This window comes from Castor canadensis, chromosome X (assembly GCF_047511655.1).
Source record: "Castor canadensis chromosome X, mCasCan1.hap1v2, whole genome shotgun sequence".
In the NCBI taxonomy this organism is placed as follows: Eukaryota; Metazoa; Chordata; class Mammalia; order Rodentia; family Castoridae; genus Castor; species Castor canadensis.
The window spans coordinates 50,876,904-50,902,396 of NC_133405.1; the positions used below are offsets into that span (position 1 = coordinate 50,876,904).

The 25,493-nt window shown below is 39.8% G+C and overlaps 1 protein-coding gene and 1 long non-coding RNA gene across 3 annotated transcripts in view; both read right to left on the reverse strand.

Annotated features, from left to right (window-relative positions):
* Positions 1 to 37: 37 nt before the first annotated feature.
* The window catches only part of LOC141419883 (uncharacterized), a 219,951-nt gene continuing 194,495 nt past the window's right edge, over positions 38 to 25,493 (reverse strand). For both annotated transcript variants that reach the window (XR_012444600.1, XR_012444601.1), the window contains one exon: positions 38 to 2,848. This is a non-coding gene — a long non-coding RNA (uncharacterized lncRNA). The remainder of the gene's footprint in view (positions 2,849 to 25,493) is intronic.
* LOC109679008 (protein BEX4) lies at positions 10,606 to 13,313 on the reverse strand. Its single transcript, XM_020154353.2, has 3 exons — positions 13,141 to 13,313; positions 12,655 to 12,728; positions 10,606 to 12,314 (listed from the first exon to the last, which is right to left on the reverse strand). Exon 3 carries the CDS (start codon positions 12,307 to 12,309, stop codon positions 11,947 to 11,949), a length of 363 nt encoding a protein of 120 aa, XP_020009942.2. The 5' UTR covers positions 12,310 to 12,314; positions 12,655 to 12,728; positions 13,141 to 13,313; the 3' UTR covers positions 10,606 to 11,946.

Genomic DNA, 25,493 nt, shown 5'->3' on the forward strand with positions numbered 1-25,493 from the left:
TGCTACTAAACTAAAGGAATAAATAAAGCACATAATGTAGTAAAAGACTGTATGTTTTTTATTTAAAAACAATTCATCAGAACTGAACACAAATTACCAAAGATTTTGATCATATTAATAAAAGTAAATGGACTTAATTTATCTATTAAAATAACAATACTTTCAGACTACCTATTGAGGCAAAATTCAAAATTATGTTCTTTCAAGTCATATACCTAAAGAAAGTATTGACAGGTTAAAAATATTAAATGAGTAAACATATACCAGGCAGTTGCCAGTCATAACAAAGTAGGGGTAAGTGTGGGGATGTGACTCAGTGGTTGAGCACTTGCCTAGCATGAGCAAGGCCCTGGGTTTGATTCCCAGGAAAGAAGAGCGAGAGCGAGAGCGAGAGAGAGAGAGAGAGAGAGACAGACAGACAGAGAGAGAGGAAGGAAGGAATGAAGGAAGGAAGGAAGGAACGAAGGAAGGAAGGAAGGAAGGAATACTGATTGTAGGAAGAAAGCAGGGGTAATAATCTTGATAATTAAGAGAGAATTCAGGCTAAAATGGATTGAAAGATACCAAAAGCATGGTTGATAAACCTAATGGCCACAATTTATAAACAAATGTGAGCCATTAATACTTGAATTCTCAATCACATAAAAATATTGATAGAGCCATAGCTACAGTAGGTGCAAGTAGAAACAGGAGGAAATATACTAAGGACAGATGATTCGAACATACCTGTCACAATCCAAAAATGTTCAAGTGAAGCAATATTTAATAACTATACAGAAGACCAAAACATAATTCCAAAGGTGTCTTATATATACTGAATTGTGAAGCTTATCAAACAATATATGCACTTTTTAGGTGAGTGTGGGACATTGTGAAAACCGACTCTAAGATTAAAATGAATCTTGAGAGCAAATGGAAATATATTAAAATTGCATACTTTGATGGATACAATGATAATTAAACACAATAGAATCTATAGCTAGTGTAGTTATTAAAGTATATTACAAAATATTAAAAACCTACATGAATAATAATGCAAATTAGTGAATTTAACATTCAATACGAAAGCTTTAATTTTAAAAAAGCATAATGTAAGCCAGGCGTGGTGTTACACACCTGTAACCTCAGCTACTCGGTAGGTGTACATTGGGAAAATTGTGGTCCAAGGCCAACCCTGGACAAAAATACAAGACTGTGAAAAATAACTAAAAGATAAAAAGAAAGAAAAGCTGGGGGTATGCCTCAAGTGGTAGACATGCATAAGGTCCTGCATTCAAACCCTAGTACTGAGAGAAGAACAACACAATGTAAACTAGAGGAATAGATGGAAAGAATAGTTAAATGCAGAAGTAGAAGTGAAAAGGTTAAGAAACATCTTCCCTATTCAAGATCAGAAAGTTGGGATGGGAAGGAAGTAAAGAGTGGTGTTCTAGACGATGCACCTAATATCGTGTTGGGACCATGATCAAGGTTTCCCCTTGAGCCCCTCACAACAATCTCTTGAGTGCAAGAATTATAATGTGTGTATGTCTACATATACATAAATATATATGTATACATATACAATTATGAAATGCTAAATTAGCCAGTTGGAGAATAAGAACACCTACTTTGTTTATGGGTGTGCTTGTATGTAGTGAAATGTGAAAAACAACAGCACATTTTGTTTAGAGAAGCCATCATACAAAATAAAAGGATAAGTCAATACATAAGAGTGATAAATATCTCACTCTGGGGAATGACTATACGTAGGAGAGAAAGAAGAGGTGGGAGCAAGGGAGGAGAAAAATTTTTTCCTTAACCTGGATTAACTTTACAGGTTTTAAAAGTCCTTACTTTTAATCTGAAATATTTCCTAACCAGCAAAGGTTTTAGGGAATAAAGCTTTTTTCTCATACATATAATCCATACTAATCTTTGCAAATATTAAGTACTGGACCAAGTACAAAGGCAAAATATCAATACCCAGCAATATCATCATGAATTAAATTAACATGATATAACATGTTAAGGATTATAATTAATGTGATAAATTATCCTATGCCATCTTATGGGTACATTGTACCTGCACATATATACTTGTATTGTACATGCATTATATGTTCATTTCACATAGTTATTATAAAATATATGTACAGTTTAGTATCCTGAGTGTTTTATTATGGATTTTGTTTTCAACTTATGTGTTAACACATGGATGAAGCATTCTGACTAAACAGCAATGCAAAAATATGATTTAAATTTACTTTTTAATGAACCCCTTTGTCAGCTGGCCTAGTCAATTTCATGAAAGGTGCATTTGATTGAAAATGCCTTACCTGTCACCTATTAATGTCTGGGTCTGTTCATGATGTTTCTATAATCATACTTTCATCAGCATGTCAACCACTCTTATCAATGGTCATAAAATCAAAGATTCATGGGACTTTGTTATTATCTGTCAGTGCAACCTTTATTCCTGCCATTCAAGGGTGGTGGAATATTAATAATAATGATAAACAATAATAAAAGATGCTAACAATTATAGGGCACACAGTAGACAAATTACTTGCTTGAGATCAAACAACCAGCCAGTAACCATTCTCAGGGTCCAATCACAGTTCTTCTGACCCCAAAGCCTCAAAGACCCCCTAACTGCTATTTCTATATTGAGTGCACTTCTGTGTTACGCTAGAGACAAAGAAACAGAAAGTGCTCACCAAAGGTCCTGTGGTCGATAGGTGTGCCTGACATCTGGGATACAGGACTGATGACTCCCATCTTCTAACTAACCCTTTGTTATTCTTTGCTCTTCTGTACTAGTTCATCTTCCTGGGGCTTAGTTAGAAATTCCTTCACCAATATTACACTAGAAAAAAATAAAACACCAAGAAGTTAGTGGAATTAAAGGAATGATGTGATAAGAACAAAGTTTACTTCTTGATGCCACATTTCCAGATGCTTTCTGTTTCAAATAATCTATTTCATGGGACAAGGGTATTTTCTCTTGGATCCAGCAATCCATATTCTAAGAATCTATCCAAAAGGTACAATGCAGAATGACAAAAAAGCACAAACACAAAGTCATTCTTGGCAGAACAAATTGTAAGAGCACAAAACCAGAAATGAGAGAGAAGTTGGCCAATAAAGGTCAGTCAAGGAGGAGGATGATCCAAGACGGCAACCGGAATACAGCCACAGACCTTCTGACTTCCATGATCCACAGACTTTGAGGAGAAGCTGGAGACACGCTTGACTGAGATAAAAGACCAGGGAGAGCTGAAACATCAGCACTCTGAACCCCTAGCTCGTGGGAGGCCTCTCCACGCCACCATATACTAAAAGATTACCCCGGCTGCATGCCAAGCCCCGCCCCATAGGCCCACAGAGCCAATGCTCCGCACACAGTGGGATCTCTGATCCTCTGGCCCTACTCCTTTGCCCCGCCAGGGCTGTGCTACCCAAAACTTCCACCCCTCAGACACGCACGATCTCTGCCAGAGGAGCCCTTAAGGCCTGCCAAGCCAGAGATCCACAGACATCCGCGATTTCAGCCAGGCCATGCCCTCAGGTCTGCACAGGCCTACACAATCTCCGTTTCGCTGGGCCTTGCCTGCTAGGCCTGCTACACCAGGGATACACACATGTGTGATCTCTGTTCTACTGGGCCGGGCCCTCCAGGCCTGCACAGGCCTGCCGATCTCTGCTGTGCTGGGCCACGCACCCAAGGCTTGCCACACCAGAGATACAAACACGCACGATCTCTGTTCCACTGGGCCAGGCCCTCCTGGCCTGTCAAGCTGGGGATCCACAGACACACAGCATCTCCACTCTGCCAGCCTGCGCCCTTCAGACACACCAGGACCACGCTCCAAAAGCTTGCTATTTCACCTCAGCTTAAGGCCTCCACCCGTAGGCCCCTGGGACCCAACCCACCTGCCACTTGCCACAGGAAGGCTCCAAACCTACCTAAGAAACACACACAGACAGTTCTGGTGGCTAAAGAACTAACATGAGAACAACTAAGACTGCAATTCTACTGTTCCAGAACTGGTGATATTTTTTACCCCTTCTTTAAGGGATTTGTTGCCTGGTTTGCTGTTTGATCATCTACCATCTCTCCCATTTTTTGTTTCTTTCTTTTTTCTTTTCCTCTCTTCTCTATTCCTTTCATCTTTCCATCTCTCTCTCTCTTTTTTATTCTTCTTTCTTGGTTTTGTTAGTATTAATATTGTTACCCAGCTAATACTAAATAACACATAGTCCAGGGACAGAATCAGTACCTAGTGGAAATATGGGAAGAAGAAAAAGGGAAGGAAACCATTCTCCCCGCCCCAAAATAAAGTAGTACAGGATTTAGAGCAAAATGAAGAAAACGGATACCCAGATCCAGACTCCAACAAAACAAAGATAAACTATACCAAGAAACCCAAAAAGCCCCCGAGAACATTCTGAAAGAAGAAATCCTACAAGTAATTAATGGGAATTTAAAAGAGATGCTACTAGACATGGTCAACCAAAATGTACAGGAGGCACACAACAAATTCCAAGACAAAAAAAAAAAAAAAACAAAGAATATGAGAAAACCCAGAAACAAATAAATGAAATCATAGAAGCCCTAAATAAACACCAAACTGAAACTGAGACCACCATAAACAGAGAGAGAAACAAATTAAGGGCAAAAATTGACAATATTAAAGAGGAAGTAACGCATGATATGGAAAACCTCAGAAAAAAGAATGAAACAGAAATAGAAAACACAATGGAAGGGCATTCCAGCAGAATAGAATAAACAGAAGACAGAGTCTCAAAACTTGAAGATGAAATGGCAATTAAAGGAAAAACTGAAGAACTATGTCAAACAACTCAAAACCTGTGAAAAGAAAATGCAAGAACTCACTGACTGCATCAAAAGACCAAACCTGAGAATCATGGGCATTGAAGAAGGAGAAGAGGTGCAAGCAAAAGGAATACATAATATATTCAACAAAATAATAGCAGAAAACTTCCCAAATCTAGAGAAAACAATGCCCATTCAGGTACAGGAGGCCTCCAGAACACCGAACAGACCTGACCAAAATAGAACTACCTTACAACATATTATCATTAAAAAAACAAGTACAGAGACTACAGAAAGAACATTGAAGGCTGTAAGAGAGTAAAAACAAATAACATACAAAGGTAAACCCATCAGAATCACAGCAGACTTCTCAACAGAAACATTAAAAGCAAGAAGAGCATGGAGTGAGGTCTTCCAAGCACTGAATGAAAATAACTTCAATCCTAGGATACTCTACCCAGCAAAACTCTCATTCAAAATAGACAGAACAATAAAAGTCTTCCATGATAAGAACAAACTAAAATAATATATGACCACCAAGCCACCACTACAAAAGATTCTCCAAGGAATTCTGCACACAGAATATGAAAGTAAACAAAACCACGAAAGTGCAGGCAGCACCAAACCACAGGAGAAGAAAAGGCAAGAAAGTAGAGAGTAACACTGATTGAGCTGCATACAATCAAACCCTTAATCAACAGAGACAACTACATGACAGCGATCACCATGTACCTATCAATACTAACACTGAATGTTAATGGACTAAATTCCCCCATCAAAAGACACCGATTGGCAAACGGGATTAAAAAGGAAGATCCAACAATCTGCTGCCTACAGGAGACCCATCTCATTGACAGAAACAAGCACTGGTTGACAGTGAAAGGCTGGAAGAAGATTTACCAAGCTGATGGTGCCCAAAAACAGGCAGGGGTAGCAATACTTATCTTGGACAAAGTAGACTTCAAACCTACTTTGATCAAATGAGATAAAGAAGGACACTCCATACTAATAAAAGGGGAAATACACCAAAAGTAAATAACAGTTATCAACCTATATGCACCCAACGTCAATGCACCCAATTTCATCAATCATACTCTGAAGGACATAAAAGCATATAGAGACTACAACGCAGTGGTAGTGGGAGACCTTAGTACCCCCCTATCACCAATAGATAGGTCATCCAAACAAAAAATCATAAAGAAATCCTAGAACTAAATCATACCATAGATCAAATAGACCTAGCTGATGTCTACAGAATATTTCATCCAACTTCTGCACAATACACATTCTTCTCAGCATCCCATGGAACCTTTCCCAAAACTGATCATATCTTAGGGCACAAAGCAAGCCTCAGCAAATATAAGAAAATAGAAATAATCCCATGCATTCTGACCACAATGCATTAAAACTAGAAATCAACAACAAAAAAAGCAGTAAAAAACACACAAACAATTGGAAGCTGAACAACACATAACTCAACAACGTTGGGCCACTGATGAAATAAAAGAGGAAATTAAAAGGTTCCTGGAAGTTAATGAAAATGAAAACACAACCTACCGGAACCTATGGGATACAGGAAAGGCAGTCCTAAGAGGAAAGTTTATAGGCATGAGTGCATATAGCAAAAGGACAGAAAGGTCTCAAATCAATGACCTAACACTGCAGCTCAAACTTCTAGAAAAAAAAAGAACAAGAAAATCCCAAAACAAGCAGAAGGAAAGAAATAATTAAGATAAGGGTTGAAATCAATGAAATAAAAACAAACAAAAAAAAACATACAAAGAATCAATGAAACAAAAATCTGGTTCTTTGAAAAAATAAATAAGATTGACAAACCTCTGTCAAACCTGACTAAAATGAGGAGAGGAAAAACCCAAATCAGTAAACTCAGAAATTCAAAAGGAGAGATAACAACAAACACCACGGAAATACAGGAAATCATCAGTGACTACTGTGAGAGCCTATACTCTATTAAATTTGAAAATCTTGAAGAAATGGACAGATTTCTAGAAACTTACAACCACCAAAACTGAACCAAGAGGATATTAATCACCTGAATAGATGTATAACAAAAAATAAATTGAAGCTGCCATCAACAGCCTCTCAAAAAAGAAAAATCCAGGACCTGACGGATTCACTGCTGAATTCTCTCAGACATTTAAAGAAGAACTAATACCAACCCTCCATAAAATGTTCCATGAAATAAAAAGGGAAGGAACACTTCCTAACTCATTTTATGAAGCCAATATTACTCTCATTCCAAAACCAGACAAAGACACTTCCAAAAAGAACTACAGGCCAATTTCCTTAATGAATATCGATGCAAAAATCCTCTATAAAATAATGGCAAACCGAATCCAACAACACATCAGAAAGATCGTTCACCACAACCAAGTTGGCTTCATCCCAGGGATGCAGGGGTGGTTCAACATACGCAAATCTATAAATGTAATACTGCACATCAATAGAAGCAAAGACAAAAACCACTTGATCATCTCAATAGATGCAGAAAAAGCCTTTGACAAGATCCAACACCACTTCACAATAAAAGCTCTAAGAAAACTAGGAATAGAAGGAATGTACCTCAACATTGTAAAGGCTGCATATGACAAACCTACAGCCAACACCATACTTAATCGTGAAACACTGAAACCATTCCCCTTAAAATCAGGAACAAGACAGGGTGTCCACTCTCTGCACTCCTATTCAACATAGTACTGGAATTTCTAGCCAGAGCAATTAGGCAAGAAGAAGAAATAAAAGGAATACAAATAGGTAAAGAAACTGTCAAAATATCCTTATTTGCAGATGATATGATCCTATACATTAAAGACCCAAAAAACTCTTCCCAAAAACTCTTAGACACCATAAACAGCTACAGTAAGGTGGCGGGTTACAAAATCAACTTACAAAAATCATTAGCTTTTCTATACACCAACAATGAACAAACTCAGAAGGAATACACGGAACCAATTCCATTCACAATAGCCTCAAAAAAAATCAAATAGCTAGGAGTAAATTTAACAAAGGATGTGAAAGACCTCTACAAGGAGAATTACAAACTCCTGAAGAAAAAGATCAAGGAAGACTACAGAAGATGGAAAGATCTCTGCTCATGGATCGCAAGAATCAACATAGTAAAAATGGCTATACTACCGAAAGCAATCTACATGTTTAATGCAATTCCCATCAAAATCCCAATGACTTTTATCACAGAGATTGAAAAATCTACCCTAAAGTTAATTTGCAAACACAAGAGACTGAAAATAGCCAAGGCAATACTCAGCAAAAAGAGCAATGCTGGAGGTATCACAATACCTGACTTCAAACTATATTACAAAGCAATAGCAATAAAAACAGCATGGTACTGGCACATAAACAGAAATGAAGACCAGAGGAACAGAACGAGGACTCAGACATGAATCCACACAACTATACCCACCTCATTTTTTACAAAGGTGCCAAAAATATACCATGGAGAAAAGACAGCCTCTTCAACAAATGTTGCTGGGAAAAGTGGTTACCTGTCTGCAAGTACTGAAATTAGATCCACGTCTATCACCCTGTACTAGTATCAACTCAAAATGGATCAAGGACCTAAATATCAGACCTGAAACTCTCAAGTTACTACAGGAAGGAGCAGGAAATACTCTGGAACAAATAGGTATAGGCAAAGACTTCCTCAGTAGAACCCCAGCAGCCCAGCAACTAAGAGAAAGGATAAATAAATGGGACTTCATAAAATTAAAAAGCTTCTGCACAACAAAAGAAATGGTCTCTAAACTGAAGAGACCACCCACAGAGTGAGAGAAAATATTTGCCAGTTATACATCAGACAAGGGACTGATAACCAGAATATACAGGAACTTAAGAAACTAAACTCTCCCAAAATCAATGAACCAATTAAGAAATGGGCAACTGAATAGAACTTTCTCAAAAGAAGAATTTCAAATAGCCAAAAAACACATGAAAAAATGCTCACCATCTCTAGCCACAAAGGAAATGCAACTCAAAATCACACTAAGATTCCATCTCACCCATGTTAGAATAGCCATCATCAAAAACACCAACAACAACATGTGTTGGTGAGGATGTGGGGAAAAAGGAACCCTAATCCACTGCTGGTGGGAATGCAAGCTGGTGCAACCACTCTGGAAAAAAATTTGAAGGTTTCTTAAAAATCTAAACATAGACCTGCCATATGATCCAGAAATCCCACTCCTGGGGATATACCCAAAGGAATGCAACACTTGTTACTCCAGAAGCACCTGCACACCCATGTTTATTGCAACACTATTCACAATAGCCAAGTATGGAAACAACCAAGATGCCCCACTACTGAAGAATGGATTAAGAAAATGTGGTACTTGTACACAATGGAATTTTACTCAGCCATGAAGAAAAATGAAATCTTATCATTTGCAGGTAAATGGATGGAACTGGAGAACATCGTTCTGATCGAGGTCAGCCAGGCTCAGAAGACCAAAATCATATGTTCTCCCTCATATATGGACTTTAGATCTAGGGCAAATGCAGCAATGTGTTTGGACTTGGATCACAAGACAAGGAGACAGCACATACAGGAGATATAGGAATAGGTAGAAAACCAAAACATGAAAGCGTTTGATGTCCCCACTGTGGAGAAACTAATACAGAAACCTTGAAATGACAGGTTATATCAGGAAACAATGTAAAGATCACTTAGTTGAATCAACATGGGTCGTAACACATGGGTACACGAAAACAATAGTAGGAATCTCTCTGTATAACTATCCTTAACTCAACTAGCAAAAATGCTTTGTCTTCCTTATTATGCTTATGTCTTTTCTTCAACAAAATCAGTAATAAGGGTAGAAGGAGACCTTCCTGGAACTGAGAGGGGAGGAGGGAAGGGTGGGGGAGGGGGGGAGGGTGGAGAAATGACCCAAACAATGTATGCACATGTGAATAAATGAACAACAAAAAAAGTCAATCAAAAGTTCCATGGCAAGCCGGGTGTTGGTGACCCACGCCTATTATCCTAGCTGCTCAGGAGGCAGAGATCAGGAGGATTGTGGTTTGAAGGCAGCCTGGGCAAGCAGTTTGTGAGAACCTATCTCGAAAAAAACCCATCACAAAAAAAGGGGGCTGGCAGAGTGGCTCGTGGTGTAGGCCCTGAGTTCAAGCCCCAGTATCGCAAAAAAAAAAAAAAAAAAGTTCCAAGACATATCTACATCCCAGAGTACCAAACGTACATAACAAGCAGTAGGAACAGATACAAAATAGTTTTATCTGTGTAGAAATTCTATTGTAATCCACTGATCTAGAATATGTTGATTTTTATATCTGAAATAGAAGAAATTTAGTAATACATATATATTTGCTTATATTTTATAAATACAAATTTGTTAAAACACAAATTGCACAAATGACTATCTATAAAATGATGGGTCTTCCTCAAATTAAAAAGACTTAAAAACATCATGGACAGCTGGCTTTCAGTTAGGTACAAAGGTGGAGAGAATACAGTGTTTCCAACAAATGTTATTCAGATAGATCGGTGTCCATATACACAAATATAAATTGTGGTTCATATATCACAACATATATAAACACTAATGTAAAATGTATCAAATACCTAAATATAAGAGCTAAGCTACAAAATTTCCAGAAGAAAGCATAAGGGAAATCCTTTTGACCTTGGATTAGGAGAAAGTTTTTAGATGGGAACATGAAAACCATAATCTATAAGTGAACAAATCAATAAAATGGACTTTCTAAAAGACAAAAACTTTTATCCTACCACATTTTTGTTAATAAAATGAAAAGACAGAGCACTTAATGGAAAAAATTATTTGAAAATCATATATCCAATAAAGGACTTGTATATAAAATATAGAAAAATCTCTCAAAAGTCAATTTAATAGATATATTGAAAAATATTTGAAGAGACACTTCATCAAAGAAGTTACAGAAGGACAAATGAGCCCATGAACATATGGACATCCTTATTAATCATTAAATAAATGTAAATTGAAATTATGAGACATCACTACACCCCTGTGAGAATGGTCAATATTAAAAAATGATCATATCAAATGTTGGCAATGTGATCAAAGACAGAATTTTCCCACACTGCTAGTGGAAATGAAATGTTGGAACTATATTGGAAAAACCACTAATCATTCATCAGTTTTTATAATACTAATCTCTCATTTGCAAAATGATCCAGCTATTGCTCTCCTAAATGTTCAACCTGGAAGAAGTCATATGCCCATGTAAGACATATGTACCAATGTTCAGAGCAGCTTTCTTCAGAAGACACCCAAATTGGAAGCAACTCATACGTTTCTTAAGACGCAAATCAGTAAGTGAAATTGTGTTATATCCACATACAGGAATACTACTCAGCAATAAAAAAGAATGAATTGGGCTGGAGGTGTGGTTCAAGTGGTTAAACCGCCTGTCTAGCAAACATGAGGCCCTGAATTCAAACCCCAGTACCACAAAAAAGAATGAATTAGTGACACATGAGACAAAATAGATAAATAAGTGTCTCATTTTTGTCCTGACATAGAAACTTGAAAGCTGTCACACTATCCTGACAAAAAATAAAGAACTGAACCAAAAAAATCAGTAACTCTTCTTAGATTCCCCCAGAAAACTGAAATAAAAGGGAAAACAACTGCTCCCAAATTGGAGAGTCAGACAGGTAAAAAACAGAGAATCACAAATTACTGGAGCAGGAACCTCCATGGGAACCAGTATTAGAGTAGGAATGCCTAAATTGTAACTAATAAAATTCTAGAGGTTAGCCAAAGGCCAATGGCTCATGCCTGTAATCCTAGTTATTTGGGGGACTGAAATCAGGAGGACTGCAGGTTGAGGACAGCCTGGGCAAAAAGTTAGTGAGACCCTCATGTCAATTAATAAAGCTAGGTGTGGTGACATACACCAATTACCCCAGCCAATTTCAAACTATGAAAATCATTTTTTTCTAAAACAGGTTGAACAGCCATGCAGAAACTTCTTTTAAATTGAAGCAAAATATTCAACCAGAAATTAATATAGATACACCAAATGTTTTACAAAAATGCAAGCTTGTAAAGCAGTGGCCACATTTGGAGCCTCAGGGAAAAATCTTAGTTTCAAGGTATGAGGCAAAAGTCATAATGATTGTCAGGTTCAGGGGTTTGGAAGCGCCTGTAATGCCTCATCTGCTGCTCCCTACTCTTTCTTTTGATTTCCATCATCTGCCCAACAAACTTTTCTACATCATCTCCCACTTCATTGCGATCAATATGCCTACTAGATATGCCCCATCGAAAATTAGGGACAAGTCGCCTGACTCGCCCGAGCTTGACATTTCCTCCAGGCTTCTGGCCTTCAGCCCCTCCCAAGTGGCGGGATTCCTCTTCACTCTGAATAGAGGCCTGCTCCTCTCCTTCGCTTTCCTGTTGAGCATTTTCCACTTTGAGATTTTTAAGTGCTTGTTTCTGTTTGGACTCCATTACTCCTAGGAGACAAGAGACAAGAAAGGGGACCGAATTCTTGGTATACTGATCAGCTACGAGGACAGAGGACCTACTAAGCACCTTTCAACTTTCAGAAGCCTCAATTTCAAAGGCCTTCGGTTAATTTCGTTTTCCCACCTGAGAAGGTCCACATGTCCAGTCCGCCCTCCTCCCTCCCCAAAGCTCATCACTTTCCCAGTGGATCCACCTCCAGGCTTCCACCAGACCCAAACGCAGGATGGGGGAGGGAGGAAGAATTGTGGTTGGGGGATCTCAGACTTGTCTTCCCACACGTTCCCCCGCCCCCTTGTCCTCGCCCCCAGCGATGTCCCACTCACCAACCTGGGCCTATCCTTGCCTCTCCTCCTCCTCCTGATTCTCGCCGCGAGACGCCGCCGCGACACGGCCTGGCAGATCTGCAGATGGCCGGGTTGGGAGCGGGGGCCGCCACAGCTGAGTGCTGGGTGCCAGAGACCCCCGCCCCCCGCCCCTCCCTGCCGCCCGCGTTCGCATCCCCGCCCCCCGCGCTGACCACCATTTTCTGCACCAACAGGGCGGGGGGCGGGGGGCCCTGCGGCCGTGGGAAAAGCTGGCGCTTATGGCGCAGGCAGGTGTTTCCACAGGCTCGGAGCCTCGGGACCGCCGGGCTTGACCAGCGGGCGGCTGCTCCGCATGCACAGGGCCGCCCACCTACAGCGCCCGCCTGCGGGGCCGCGGCGGGGAGTGGGGGCTGCAGCCCCAACCGGCTGCGCCTCCGCCCTGGGCAGCAGGGCCCGGGGGTGGGGTCCGCTCTCCCACTCCAACCCCAGGGTCCGCTCGGGGTCTCACCCGCTCCTCGCCCGCCTCCTCCTCTCTGGGGCCGCCCCTGGCCCGCGCGCTCCTTGGGCCCCCAGAGCAGGTGCAGCTGCCTCTGGTAGAGGGAGCGAGCTCTGGCGGCGTCTGGCGCTGGAGCTAGGTGTTGCTAGTCTATACTGGCCAGTCACGTGAGGCCTGCGTCATCGCTAGTGGCCCCGCCCACTCGCCAGCAGCCGCCGCTGCCCGGCGTGGGCGGGGCCAGACGGCCCCTTTTCCGCACCCACTGGTGTTGAATGTCTCCAGGCTGGGCTCTGTCACTGCCTTCTTTGTGTATTCCTGGGCTTTTCTTTCTCTGCCCACCAGGGAAGGGCGGTATCTTGTCAGAGGGCTGTTGGCCGTTCCCACTTCTGTGGGGAATTGCCTGTCCCTCCTCTCTGCTCCAGGGATGCCCTCATCCTTTGCACCAAGATTTGGTCCCAGCCTTTAAGGGGGTGCAAGAAAATCTCAGTTCTTACAAAAATAACATTTAATGCAATATTTAAGGGAAAATAAAAAATAGTGGAAGAATATCTATGATGAGCAGGATGTCAAAATTTTAAATGACAGCATTTGCGTTTTGTTCACTTTTATTGAAAATTGCACTCTATAGCTTGCGTTAAATTTATTTTGATTTTTTTACTATGAAAATTTTCAAACATAAAAATAGAAAAGAATAATGCAAACCCATGCAGTAATTATTTAGTTTCCACAGTAAGGTATGGCCAATTTTATTTCATCTTCATCCTTATCGACTTCTAGCACTCAAATTACTTTTGAAAGAAATTCTAGACATATCACTTTAGTCATAAATATTTCAAATTGAAGTGCATATCTCTACAAGATGGATTTTCTTGCTATTTGCCCAGGGCTGTCTTTGAACCACGATCCTCTTGATCTCTGTCTCCTGAGCAACTAGGATTACAGACGTGAGCCACCAGCACCCAACCTACATTTCTTCTAATCTATAGGTTCTTTTAAATTTTCTCTTCAATGTAATAGTTGATGAAACAGAGTGGTTTGTCCTATATTTTCCCACAGTCTGGATCTCGGTGGTGTCATCATTAATACGTGACTCTTTACTCTGTTTCCTATCAAATAGTAGTTAATTCTAGAAAAACTTAATTGAATTCAGGTTCAATTTCAGTTCATGTTCTTCCAAGAGATAGCCTTTGTCTCTTGATTTCTTATTTGCTAAAACAGATAACAATTATGTTTTCCTCTTTTTGTGATTTTAACCAGAATATTTCTATAAACACCTCTTGTTTTAGGTCAGGCTTCCTACAAGCAGAACATGAAACAGAGATCCTTATGAAAGCAGTTTCTTGAGATGATATTCTCATGTTAATGGGAGTGAAGCACGCAGAATAGGACAGGGAGAATGGGGTTTAACTGGAGATAAACTTTAGTAAATCCCACCTGGAAACTTCAAAGACAAAGTGGTCCTGGTACCAAAAATTTGGCCCCTCGACTCCATGCCAATTTTACAAATAAGGAGAGCAGGGTTTTGGAGGAAAAGAAATGAAGGTTTATTAATTTGCCAAGCACAATAAGAACCATAGTGAGCTGCTATTTCAGAAGCTTCTGTCCTCCTCCCAAGAGTTTGGGCTTTTGGATGTACGTACTGAGGCAAGGCTTTGGGTCAGATGGTGGCCTTGGGTCTGCTTATTTCCCAATTACTGACAGGAGCTGTATGTTTTGCAGTCCTCAATGGTCCTTCACTACTGCTGTCAGCAAGATGAGAGGAGCATATGACCTTGCCCAGAGGATAAAGACATTCTAGAGTTCTTCACATGGTGGAATGTGGGGTAGGGGGAGAGAAAAAAACGAAAGAAAAGAAAAGTCTGCTTAAAACTTTTAAAAACTTGTAATTCAAAGTAGACTGGCTAGTAAAATGAGTTAGTAATTGGGCTGAAACTACAGTTGTGAGCATATTTAGGTGTCTTCCCATTATAGTCATACCTTGATAGAAAGGCACTGGTTTTTTGTATCGTAATGTCAAATAGTCGAAGATCAAAAACTACAGATGGAGCAAAGCATAGTCTCTGGGGAAAACAGCTCCTAGTTGGCTGAGAACAATTCTCTAGAGAAGAGGTAATATTTCAGTTGTTATCAGCCAATATTCACAGCTAGGGCAGGCTTCACATATAGATCTGTGGTGTATAGTCCAGTGCTTTGTGGTCAGAAGAGACCAACTCCTGCTTTAAGTTCTGCTGGGTTTTTTGTTGTTGTTGTTTGTTTGTTTTTTGTGGTACTGGGTTTTTTAACTTAGGGCCTTGTGCTTGCAAGGCAAGCACTTTGCCACTTTAACCATGCCCCTAGCCTTTTTTGCTTTAGTTTAGTTTTCAGACAGGGTCTCATGTTTTTGCCCTGTCACTGACCTCAGACCAAGATCCTCCTACCTTACCTCTTGCATAACTGAGATAACAAAGAGGCATCATCACACCCAGTTTGTTTTTTGGGATAGGCACTTGCTAACTTTTTTGTTCTGGCTGGACTCAAATTGTAATTCTCCCATTTCTGCCTCCTGCATAGCTGGGATTACAGACTTCAGATACCACACTGGTTCCTTTTGTTGGGTCTGGAGAACTAAGGCAGATGAGTGACTATCCCATCCCCCATGGAGAGCAATATCATTTCTATATCCTGAGGAGATGGAGGCCTGCATTCCTGCATCCTAAAGGACAGATTCAGATTTGCCACAGGGCTGATGAGCAAAATGCTCTCTAGATTGTTTCCCCTCCCTCAATAAAGGTGAAAACCAAACCAGTTCACCTGAGAAAGCCTGCGAATCCATGGCCAATGAGAAAAACCCACCTAAACCAGAGTTAAAACATCCATAAAAACCCTAGCCTTCACCTGTGCAGTGAGCCACCGGCTTCCGGGCTCCACTGCAGTTCCCTACCTGTAGCCTTTCCTTTCTCTCTAGTAAATCCTACTTCATTTACCGTCTTTGGCTCATTATTCAGCTGCCTCACGAGCCAGTTCTCTGGCCTGTGAAGACAAGGACCCTCGGCACTGGCACGTAACACTGTGTTGAGATTCTTAATACTTTTATCTCTGAACATCATCCCACACAAGTCCATAGGTTTTATCTAAACTATATTCAGGAACAAGTCCAGTTGGCTGACAGAGGCCAGTCTTCTACTACTGAGACTCCCTCTTTCTCTCCTGGGTACTTTCATGTTTACTGGGTACTGATGTCCCTTCTATGGTACCCTTTTCCTCTGCAAAGTGCTACTGATTTATCTGGCCTCTCATTGGGCCACAGTCCCATTCTGTTTCTAAGGAAGTATGCATAAAGTCCTTCTCTTCACTTTATACTCAAACTTATCTGGATGCTGATATCAAACAGAAGTTTTAGGATAGTAGTCCTTTCTGCTGTGTGTGTTCGTGTACGAGCGTGTGTGTGTGTGTGTGTGTGTGTGTGTGTGTGGGCGGGGGGTGGGTGGGTGTTACTCTATTTCTACTGGATTTAGGTGGTTCTGCTGTGTGTGTTTGTGTACGAGCGTGTGTTTGTGTGTGTGTGTGTGTGTGTGTTACTCTATTTCTACTGGATGTACATGGTGAGGACTGAGTATGCAATGGTGATTCAGAATTGCCCAACTCTTGCTTCCCAAGTAAGGAATATGATTTGTCTGCTAGACTGGAAACTACTGAAATTCTTGCTAGAAACATATTCAAATTAAATAGGGGAGAATAAATAGGATCAAACTGGTGGATTCCTCCACAACTCCTAGACCCACTCTCACCTAAAACAGAAAAGTTTAAGTTCCTAAATACTGATGGGCGAGTCATTAGTCTATAATTATGCCACTATGTAAACCATTTCTAGAAATTATTACATAAATTTCCAACAGAAATTATATTTACCCATAATTCAACATTTAATATAATCTTGTTTCATTTGCAATTTTTTATGAAATATGGTCCCATATAAAATTTTATCATTTCAAAGTGTGCACTTCAGTGGCTTTTAGCATATTCACAATGTTGTGTAACCATCACCACTATATAATTTCATGACATTTCTGTCACCTCCCAAAGAAAGCCCATATTTGTTAGTAGCCACTCCCAATTCCTTTCTCTCCACAGCCTCCAGCAAACTCTAATCTACTTTCTGTCTCTATGGATAGGCCTATTCTGGTCATTTTATACCAATGGAATTATGCAATATGTGGTGTTTTGTTCCTGATCTTTCACTTACAATATTATTTTCAAAGTTTACTCATGTAGCTTGTAGCAGTACTTCATTATTTTTGAAGCTGAATAATATTTCATTAGCGGATATATAACAGTTTGCTTACCTACATATCAGTTGATGGGCATTTGAGTTGTTTCCATTTTTGTCTATCATGAATAATGCTGCCATGACCATTTGGGTACAAGTTTTTATGTGAATGTATGTTTTCAGTTTTCTTCGGCATAACTCTAGGAGTGAAATTGCTGGGTCATTTAGTAACTGTTTAACTTGTTAATGAAATACCAGTCAGTTTTCCGCAGCACCTGCACCATTTTGTATTCTCACCAGCTGTGTATGAGGATTCTAATTTCTCCACAACTTTACCAACACTTGTTATTTTTATTTTTTAAAAACTATACCCATGATACTTGGTGTGAATTAACATATTGTGGTTTTAATTTTCATTTACTTAATGACTAATTGTGTTAAGAATATTTTCATGTATTTATTTCCCATTTGTGTACCTTTCTTCAGAGAAATGTCTATTCAAATTCATCTTATAATTTGGTTATCTGTCCTTTTATTCTCAAGTTGGATGAATTCTTCATATATTCTGGATATATTCTGTCTTTTATCATATATGTGACCTACAAACATTATGTCTAATCAGTGACTTATATTTTTTAAATTAATGGTTTTGTGTTATTCAGCTTTCCATCACTGTGAAAAAATCCATTTAAAAGAGGAAATTTTTGTTTTGGTTCATGGTTATGAAGGTTTCAGTCCATGGTCATTTCCCTCTCTTGTTTTGGGGCCTGTGGTGAGACAGAACATCATGGTGAGAAGCATGCGTGGAGCAAAACCATGGCAGCCAAGAAGCAGAGAGAGAGGGAGAGAGAGGGACCAGGGGAAAAACTACCCTTTAAGGACATGCCCTCAGTGACCTACATTGTTCAGCTAGGTCCCACTTCATAAAATTTCCACTTCCCAGTAACTCATTAAGCTATGAATCCATCAATGGGTAAACAGGTTGGTGAGATCAGAGCCCTCATAATACAATCATCTCCAAAAAGACCCAAACACACATATACAGAATACTGCAGCACTGGGTTCCAAGCCTTCAACATATGAGTTTTGGGGGACATTTTAGATCCAAATCAAAGCAGCTTTTAACTGACATATCATAATTAAATATAGAATACAGTGTAAAATGTTGATACATGTATACAACGTAGAATGATAAATCATGCTAATTAATATATTCATAATCTCACTTATCATTTTTGTAAATTTAAAATTTACTTAGTTGAGATGCCTTTTCACACTTTAGAGTTTAAATTTTGATCAAGTAAAATATGTCTGTTTTTCTCTGAGTATTATGCTTTTTGTGTTAAAACTAAGAAACAACTACCAAATCCAATACAAGAAATATTTACTGCTATATTTTCTTCTAAGAGTTTTAGTTTTTGTTCTATGGAATAGAAAGGGAAGGAAAACTGCTTAGCACATTTTATGAAGCCAGTATTACACTTATCCTAAAACCAGGCAAAGACACCTCCAAAAAGGAGAACTATAGGCCAATCTCCATAATGAACATCAAGGCAAAAATCCTCAATAAAATAATGGCAAACCGAATTCAACAACACATCAAAAGGATCATTCACCACGACCAAGTAGGCTTCATCCCAGAAATGCAGGGGTGGTTCAACATACGAAAATCAATAAACGTAATAAACCACATTAACAGAAGCAAAGACAAAAAACACTTGATCATCTCAAGTGTCTCATCTTTGATAAGATCCAACACCATTTCATGGTAAAGGCTCTAAGAAAACTAGGAATAGAAGGAAAATACCTCAACATTATAAAAGCTATACATGACAAACCTACAGCCAGCATTATACTTAACGGAGAAAAACTGAAACCATTCCCTCTAAAATCAGGAACTAGACAAGGATGCCCACTATCTCCACTCCTATTCAACATAGTACTGGAATTTCTAGCCAGAGCAATTAGGTAAGAAGAAGGAATAAAAGGAATACAAATAGGTAAAGAAACTGTCAAAATATCCCTATTTGCAGATGATATGATCCTATACCTTAAAGACCCAAAAAACTCTACTCAAAAGCTCCTAGACACCATCAACAGCTATAGCAAGGTAGCAGGATATAAAATCAACATAGAAAAATCATTAGCATTTATATACACTAATAATGAATAAACTGAAAAAGAATGTATGAAAACAATTCCATTTACAATAGCCTCAAAAAAAATAAAATACCTCGGTGTAAACTTAACAAAGGATGTGAACGACCTCTACAAGGAAAGCTATAAACTTCTGAAGAAAGAGACTGAGGAAGACTCTAGAAAGTGGAGAGATCTCCCATGCTCATGGATTGGTAGAATCAACATAGTAAAAATGTCTATACTCCCAAAAGTAATCTACATGTTTAATGCAATTCCCATCAAAACTCCAATGACATTCATTAAAGACATTGAAAAATCTACCATTAAATTTATATGGAAACACAAGAGGCCATGAATAGCCAAGGCAATACTCAGTCAAAAGAACAATGCTGGAGGTATCACAATACCCGACTTCAAACTATATTACAAAGCAGTAACAACAAAAACAGCATGGTACTGGCACAAAAACAGACATGAAGACCAGTGGAACAGAATAGAGGACCCAGATATGGAGCCACACAACTATAATCAATTTGTCTTTGACAAAGGAGCTAAAAATATACGATGGAGAAAAGACAGCCTCTTCAACAAAAACTGCTGGGAAAACTGGTTAGCAGTCTGCAAAAAACTGAAACTAGATCCATGTATATCACCCTATACCAAGATTAACTGAAAATGGATCAAGGATCTTAATATCAGACCCCAAACTCTAAAGTTGGTACAGGAAAGAGTAGGAAATACTCTGGAATTAATAGGTCTAGGCAAGAACTTTCTCAATGGAACCCTAGCATACAGCAACTAAGAGATAGCATAGATAAATGGGACTTCATAAAACTAAAAAGCTTCTGCTCAACAAAAGAAATGGTCTCTAAACTGAAGAGACCACCCACAGAGTGGGAGAAAATATTTACCAGCTACCATCAGACAAAGGACTGATAACCAGAATATATAGGGAACTAAAAAACTAAATTCTCCCAAAACTAATGAACCAATAAAGAAATGGGCAAGTGAACTAAACAGAACTTTCTCAAAAGAAGAAATTCAAATGGCCAAAAAACACATGAAAAAATGCTCACCATCTCTAGCAATAAAGGAAATGCAAATTAAAACCACACTAAGATTCCACCTCACCCCTTTTAGAATAGCCATCATTAGCTACACCAGTAACAACAGGTGTTGGCGAGGATGCGGGGAGAAAGGAACCCTCTTACACTGCTGGTGGGAATGTAAACTAGTACAACCACTCTGGAAAAAAATTTGGAGGCTACTTAAAAATCTGAACATTGATCTACCATATGTTCCAGCAATCCCACTCTTGGAGATATACCCAAAAGACTGTGACACAGGTTACTCCAGAGGCACCTGCACATCCATGTTTATTGCGGCACTATTCACAATAGCCAAGTTATAGAAACAGCCAAGATGCCCCACCACTGACAAATGGATTAAGAAAATGTGGTATTTATACACAATGGAATTTTATGCAGCCATGAAGAAGAACAAAATGTTATCATTCACAGGTAAATGGATGGAATTGGAGATCATCATTCTGAGTGAGGTTAGCCTGGCCCAAAAGACCAAAAATCGTATGTTCTCCCTTATATGTGGACATTACATCAATGGTAAACACAAGAAAGGATTGGACTTTGATCACATGATAAAGCAAGAGCACACAAGCGAGGTATGAGGATAGGAAAAACACCTAAAAAACTAGATAGCATTTGTTGCCCTCAACGTAGAGAAACTAAAGCAGATACTTTAAATCAACTGAGGCCAATAGGAGAAGGGGACCAGGAACTAGAGAAAAGGTTAGTTGAAGAAGAATTAACTTAGAAGGCGACACACATGTACACGAAATCAATGCGAGTCAACTCCCTGTATAGCTATCCTTATCTCAACTAGCAAAAACCCTTGGTCCTTCCTATCATTGCTTATACTCTCTCTTCAACAAAATTAGAGATAAGGGCAAAATAGTTTCTGCCAGGTAACGAGGGGTAAGGGACGGTTAGGGAGGAAGGGGGCTAAGGGAGGATGTGGGGGGAAGGAGGGAGAAAGACCCAAACACTGTATGCACATATGAATAAAATAAAAATTTAAAAAATAAGAGTTTTACTTTTAACTCTCACATTTAAGTAACTGACCAGTTTAGAATTAATTTTTATATATGGCATAAAATAGCTTCAATATTTTGTATATGGTTATCCAGTTGTCTCAGCGCCATTGTTGAAGAGCCTATTCTTTCCCTCATGGAATGGTCTTGATATCCCTGACAAAACTGAATTCACTACATATGTATTACTTATCTCTGAGCTCTCAATTCCATTTCATTGACTATATATCCTATGTCAGTGCCACACTGTTTGAATTACTGTGGCTTTGTAGTAACTTTTGAAATAGGAAACAATAGTCTTATTTTTCAAGATTCATATGACTAGAAATTCTGAGTTTAATTTCCAATACCAAAAAAATTCCATAGGAATTTTAGTTTTATCTTTTCCTTTTTTTGAAAAAAGTTTATTGGATAGGCATATTACATTGAATCTGTAGATCATATTATATACTATCCTCTCTTTCTCTCTTTCTCTCTCTCTAGGCTTCATGCTTGCACATAATGTAACATCTTAATATTATTAAGTCCTTCAATCCAAGAACATGGGGTGTTTTTCTGGTTAGGCATTCATTAATTTCTTTCACCAATGGCTTATACTTTTGAGTGTACATGTCTTACATTTTCTTAGTTAAATTTAATATTACCAAGTATTGTTTGTATTTTTTTTACTGGTCGTGGTACTGGGGTTTGCACTCAGGGCTTCACGCTTGCTAAAGAGGCATTGTACCACTTCAGTTGCTACGCCAGCCCCCGTAATGATTTCATAAATCATGTGGGTTACTTCACATCAGACTTTTTCAAGGAGCCAGAACTGAAACTTGCATGATTTCAGAAATTTCAATGATGGTTTTTCAAAATTCTCACAGTGTGGCAACAGTCAACAGACGTGGTCCAAACACTTTTTGCTCTCCGGATCATCTTCCTACCTTTGGGCACTGGTGGCTCACGCCTGTAATCCTAGCTACTCAGGAGGCAGAGAGCAGGAGGATCGCGGTTCAAAGCCAGCCCAGGCAAATAGCTTGTGAGACCCTGTCTGGAAAACACCCATCACAGAAAAGGGGCTGGTGGAGTGGCTCAAAGTGTAGGCCCTGAGTTCAAGCCCCACGACCACAAAAAAAGAAAAAAGAAAAAAAAAAGCTTTGCACCCATGGTGATTGGCTGATGTGATCTTTGTAGCCCAGATGCCAACCAGGAGGAGCGTCCAATCACCTTGAGTGCCCACTGTGATTGGTCCACGTGATCCAAGCAGGAGGAGGCCCATCCAATCACACTGAGCGCACGCACGCCTTAGTGACAGGCTCCCTGCAGAGCACACCCTCCAATCAGATGTTCAGTCGGCCTGTGACGTGACACACTGACGTGAATATTAAAGGCCTGGCCCCTTAGCAGCCGCCATTGTTCCTCACAGCCTGAGGGATGGCAGAGCGGAGCTTGGACAAGTCAACCGAGCCAACCTCTGAGATGTCTGCTGAGGAGGACCTTGGTCCCCAGGAGACCAAGGGGACAGACTCTACGACCCAGCAGACTCAGGAGAAGCCAAGGTGCCACCGACGACCCGGCCGTGGTGGCAGCTTTGCCACCTATTTCCCCCGGGTGCTGAAGAAGTTTCACCAGGACCTCTCCCTGTCCCAGGAGACCGCGGGCGTCATGGACTCCTTCGTCCATGACATGTTGGATGGCATCGCCAGCGAGGCCGGCCGCCTGTCCCGCCGAGCCAACCGCTCGACCATCACCACCTGGGACATCCAGAGGGCCGTGCGCCTCCTGCTGCCCGGGAAGGTCGGCAGTAAAGTGGTGTACCAGGCCGCCGGCGCCATGGCCATGTTCACCCAGAGAAAGTGAGCCGCTTCTGCACGCCCCGAGCACCCCAAAACCCAAAGGCTCTTTTCAGAGCCACCACTTGTCCCAAAAGACCTGTAGCACTGGCAGCGGTGCACAGCTCCGGGTTGGGGGTGGGGGTGTCCTGCCCTTCTTAACTCCTTACAAATACCACATCGCCACGTGTGTCTTCAGGTGGATATTTGTATCTAGATCTACTATGGAGAGCTAGACAGATACCGAGATATTTGTGTTGTTACTTGTTCCAGGGATTATAGTGGGTTTCATTGACTGACTCTGCAGTTAATCACATGATTATTTATGTCACTAGGTCACTTTGTAAGGATCAGCCAGGTCACCCTCATTTCTGTAATAACGACTTTTATCTTTATCACTCTGATTCCCTCAGGAGGGTAGAGTGGAATTATCCAGAGGGACATTGTAGATGACATATATTTATACATTTTTCTACAAGTTCCATTTGACCTTTTGCAAAAAAAGATGTGACCCTTTAAAAAAGTAGTTGATATCCTTTAAAGGCTATCAGTCTCAGCCAAACAATCAAACAAAGCTGAGTAAACTAAAAAAATTTAAAACATTCCTTGATCCCATGAGGATAGGGATATGACTCCCCCACCCCCACCCCAGGAGACACCTTCCCATGGATTACTCCCTTTCAACACAGCCCCACTTGCTCCTGGAGAAAATGGGGACAGTGCAGGATATCAGAGAAGCTTCCCTCAGTAGTGCAGGCATGAAGGAGGCAAGTTAACTCCTGAGCTCCCCTTCGGATCAATGGGACAGGAGGAAGTACAAAAAGTACAAAAGGGACAGGATTAGCACTTGTTATTATGCAGGACAATTTGACCAATTATGCAAAGATCTGAGTAAAAGTTCTTACTGCACAGGGAAGCCAAGAGAAACTACCTTGAAATTAACTGCAAGTAAAACCTTGGATACTGACTCAAAACTGCTAGACACATCCACAACAAAATGTTGGATGCCAAAGGATCTATGTGCTTTTCCTGTGAACTATTAGGAAAAAAACCCAAACCTATTTCACCAAGATACTCAATATTTGGTGCTACTTCAAAGACCAATGCTTTTAATATATTATTTTAAAGTTCTTCATGTATATTGATCTTATACATGTTTTTTTACAAGAAGTAATTTTAAGAAGTCAAGTAGATTATTTTCTTGTGCTCCGGGTGGCCGATTCAGCAATCAAATAAGAGCATTAAGAAACAACTCGAAGTGAATATGTGGATCTAAAACAGAGAATATAGTGGGGCTGATAAAGGTGAACTATTTCTAAGAGTGTAAAGATGGGGTTCGTGACCAATGAATAAATGTGATTATTCACTTCAGTAAGTAAAAGGGGTACCTAGTGGGCAATCATGATCTGATGGTGTGGTTTACTGAAAAGACAAACTAGGGGAAAGAGTTCATGCTTGAATAACAAATCTTGCACTTACATAACAGACTATAAATTGTTTATACTGATTACATTTTGAAATGATATCTTAGATAAATTGGTTTAAATAAAGCAAATTATGAAAGGAAAAAATATAAGAAATTGTAAGCATCTATCTCAGGAAAATGATATTAATAAGATAAGCATACTTCAATCAAACTAGTTTTGATATTACCTCCATTAAGGATTTCATTAAAAAATAAATGGGGAGATAAATACAGTACCAAAATAATTAAGTTAAAAATTCAAGAAACTGTAACTATTCTTACTTTTTTAGAAACTGGACTCACTACTTAACTTGTTCAGCTACCTGGTTATGTTCCTTTCCTTGCTATAATATTTTGTTCTGAAACGTGTCAACCTCCATCACTTATATCTATGCAAGATAGGGGCAAATGGAAGGTTCAAGGAGAGCAGCTCAAAGTCCACTATGCTCCCAGTCAGCCAATGAGGAACTTGCAGACATGGAACAACAGCCATTTGCTCACAATGTGATCAGGTATGCCAGGTAGAACAAATGAGAATCTTCCTGGGATACTGAGTCCTGGATTTGAGAGAGAAACATGTGATTTATTGGG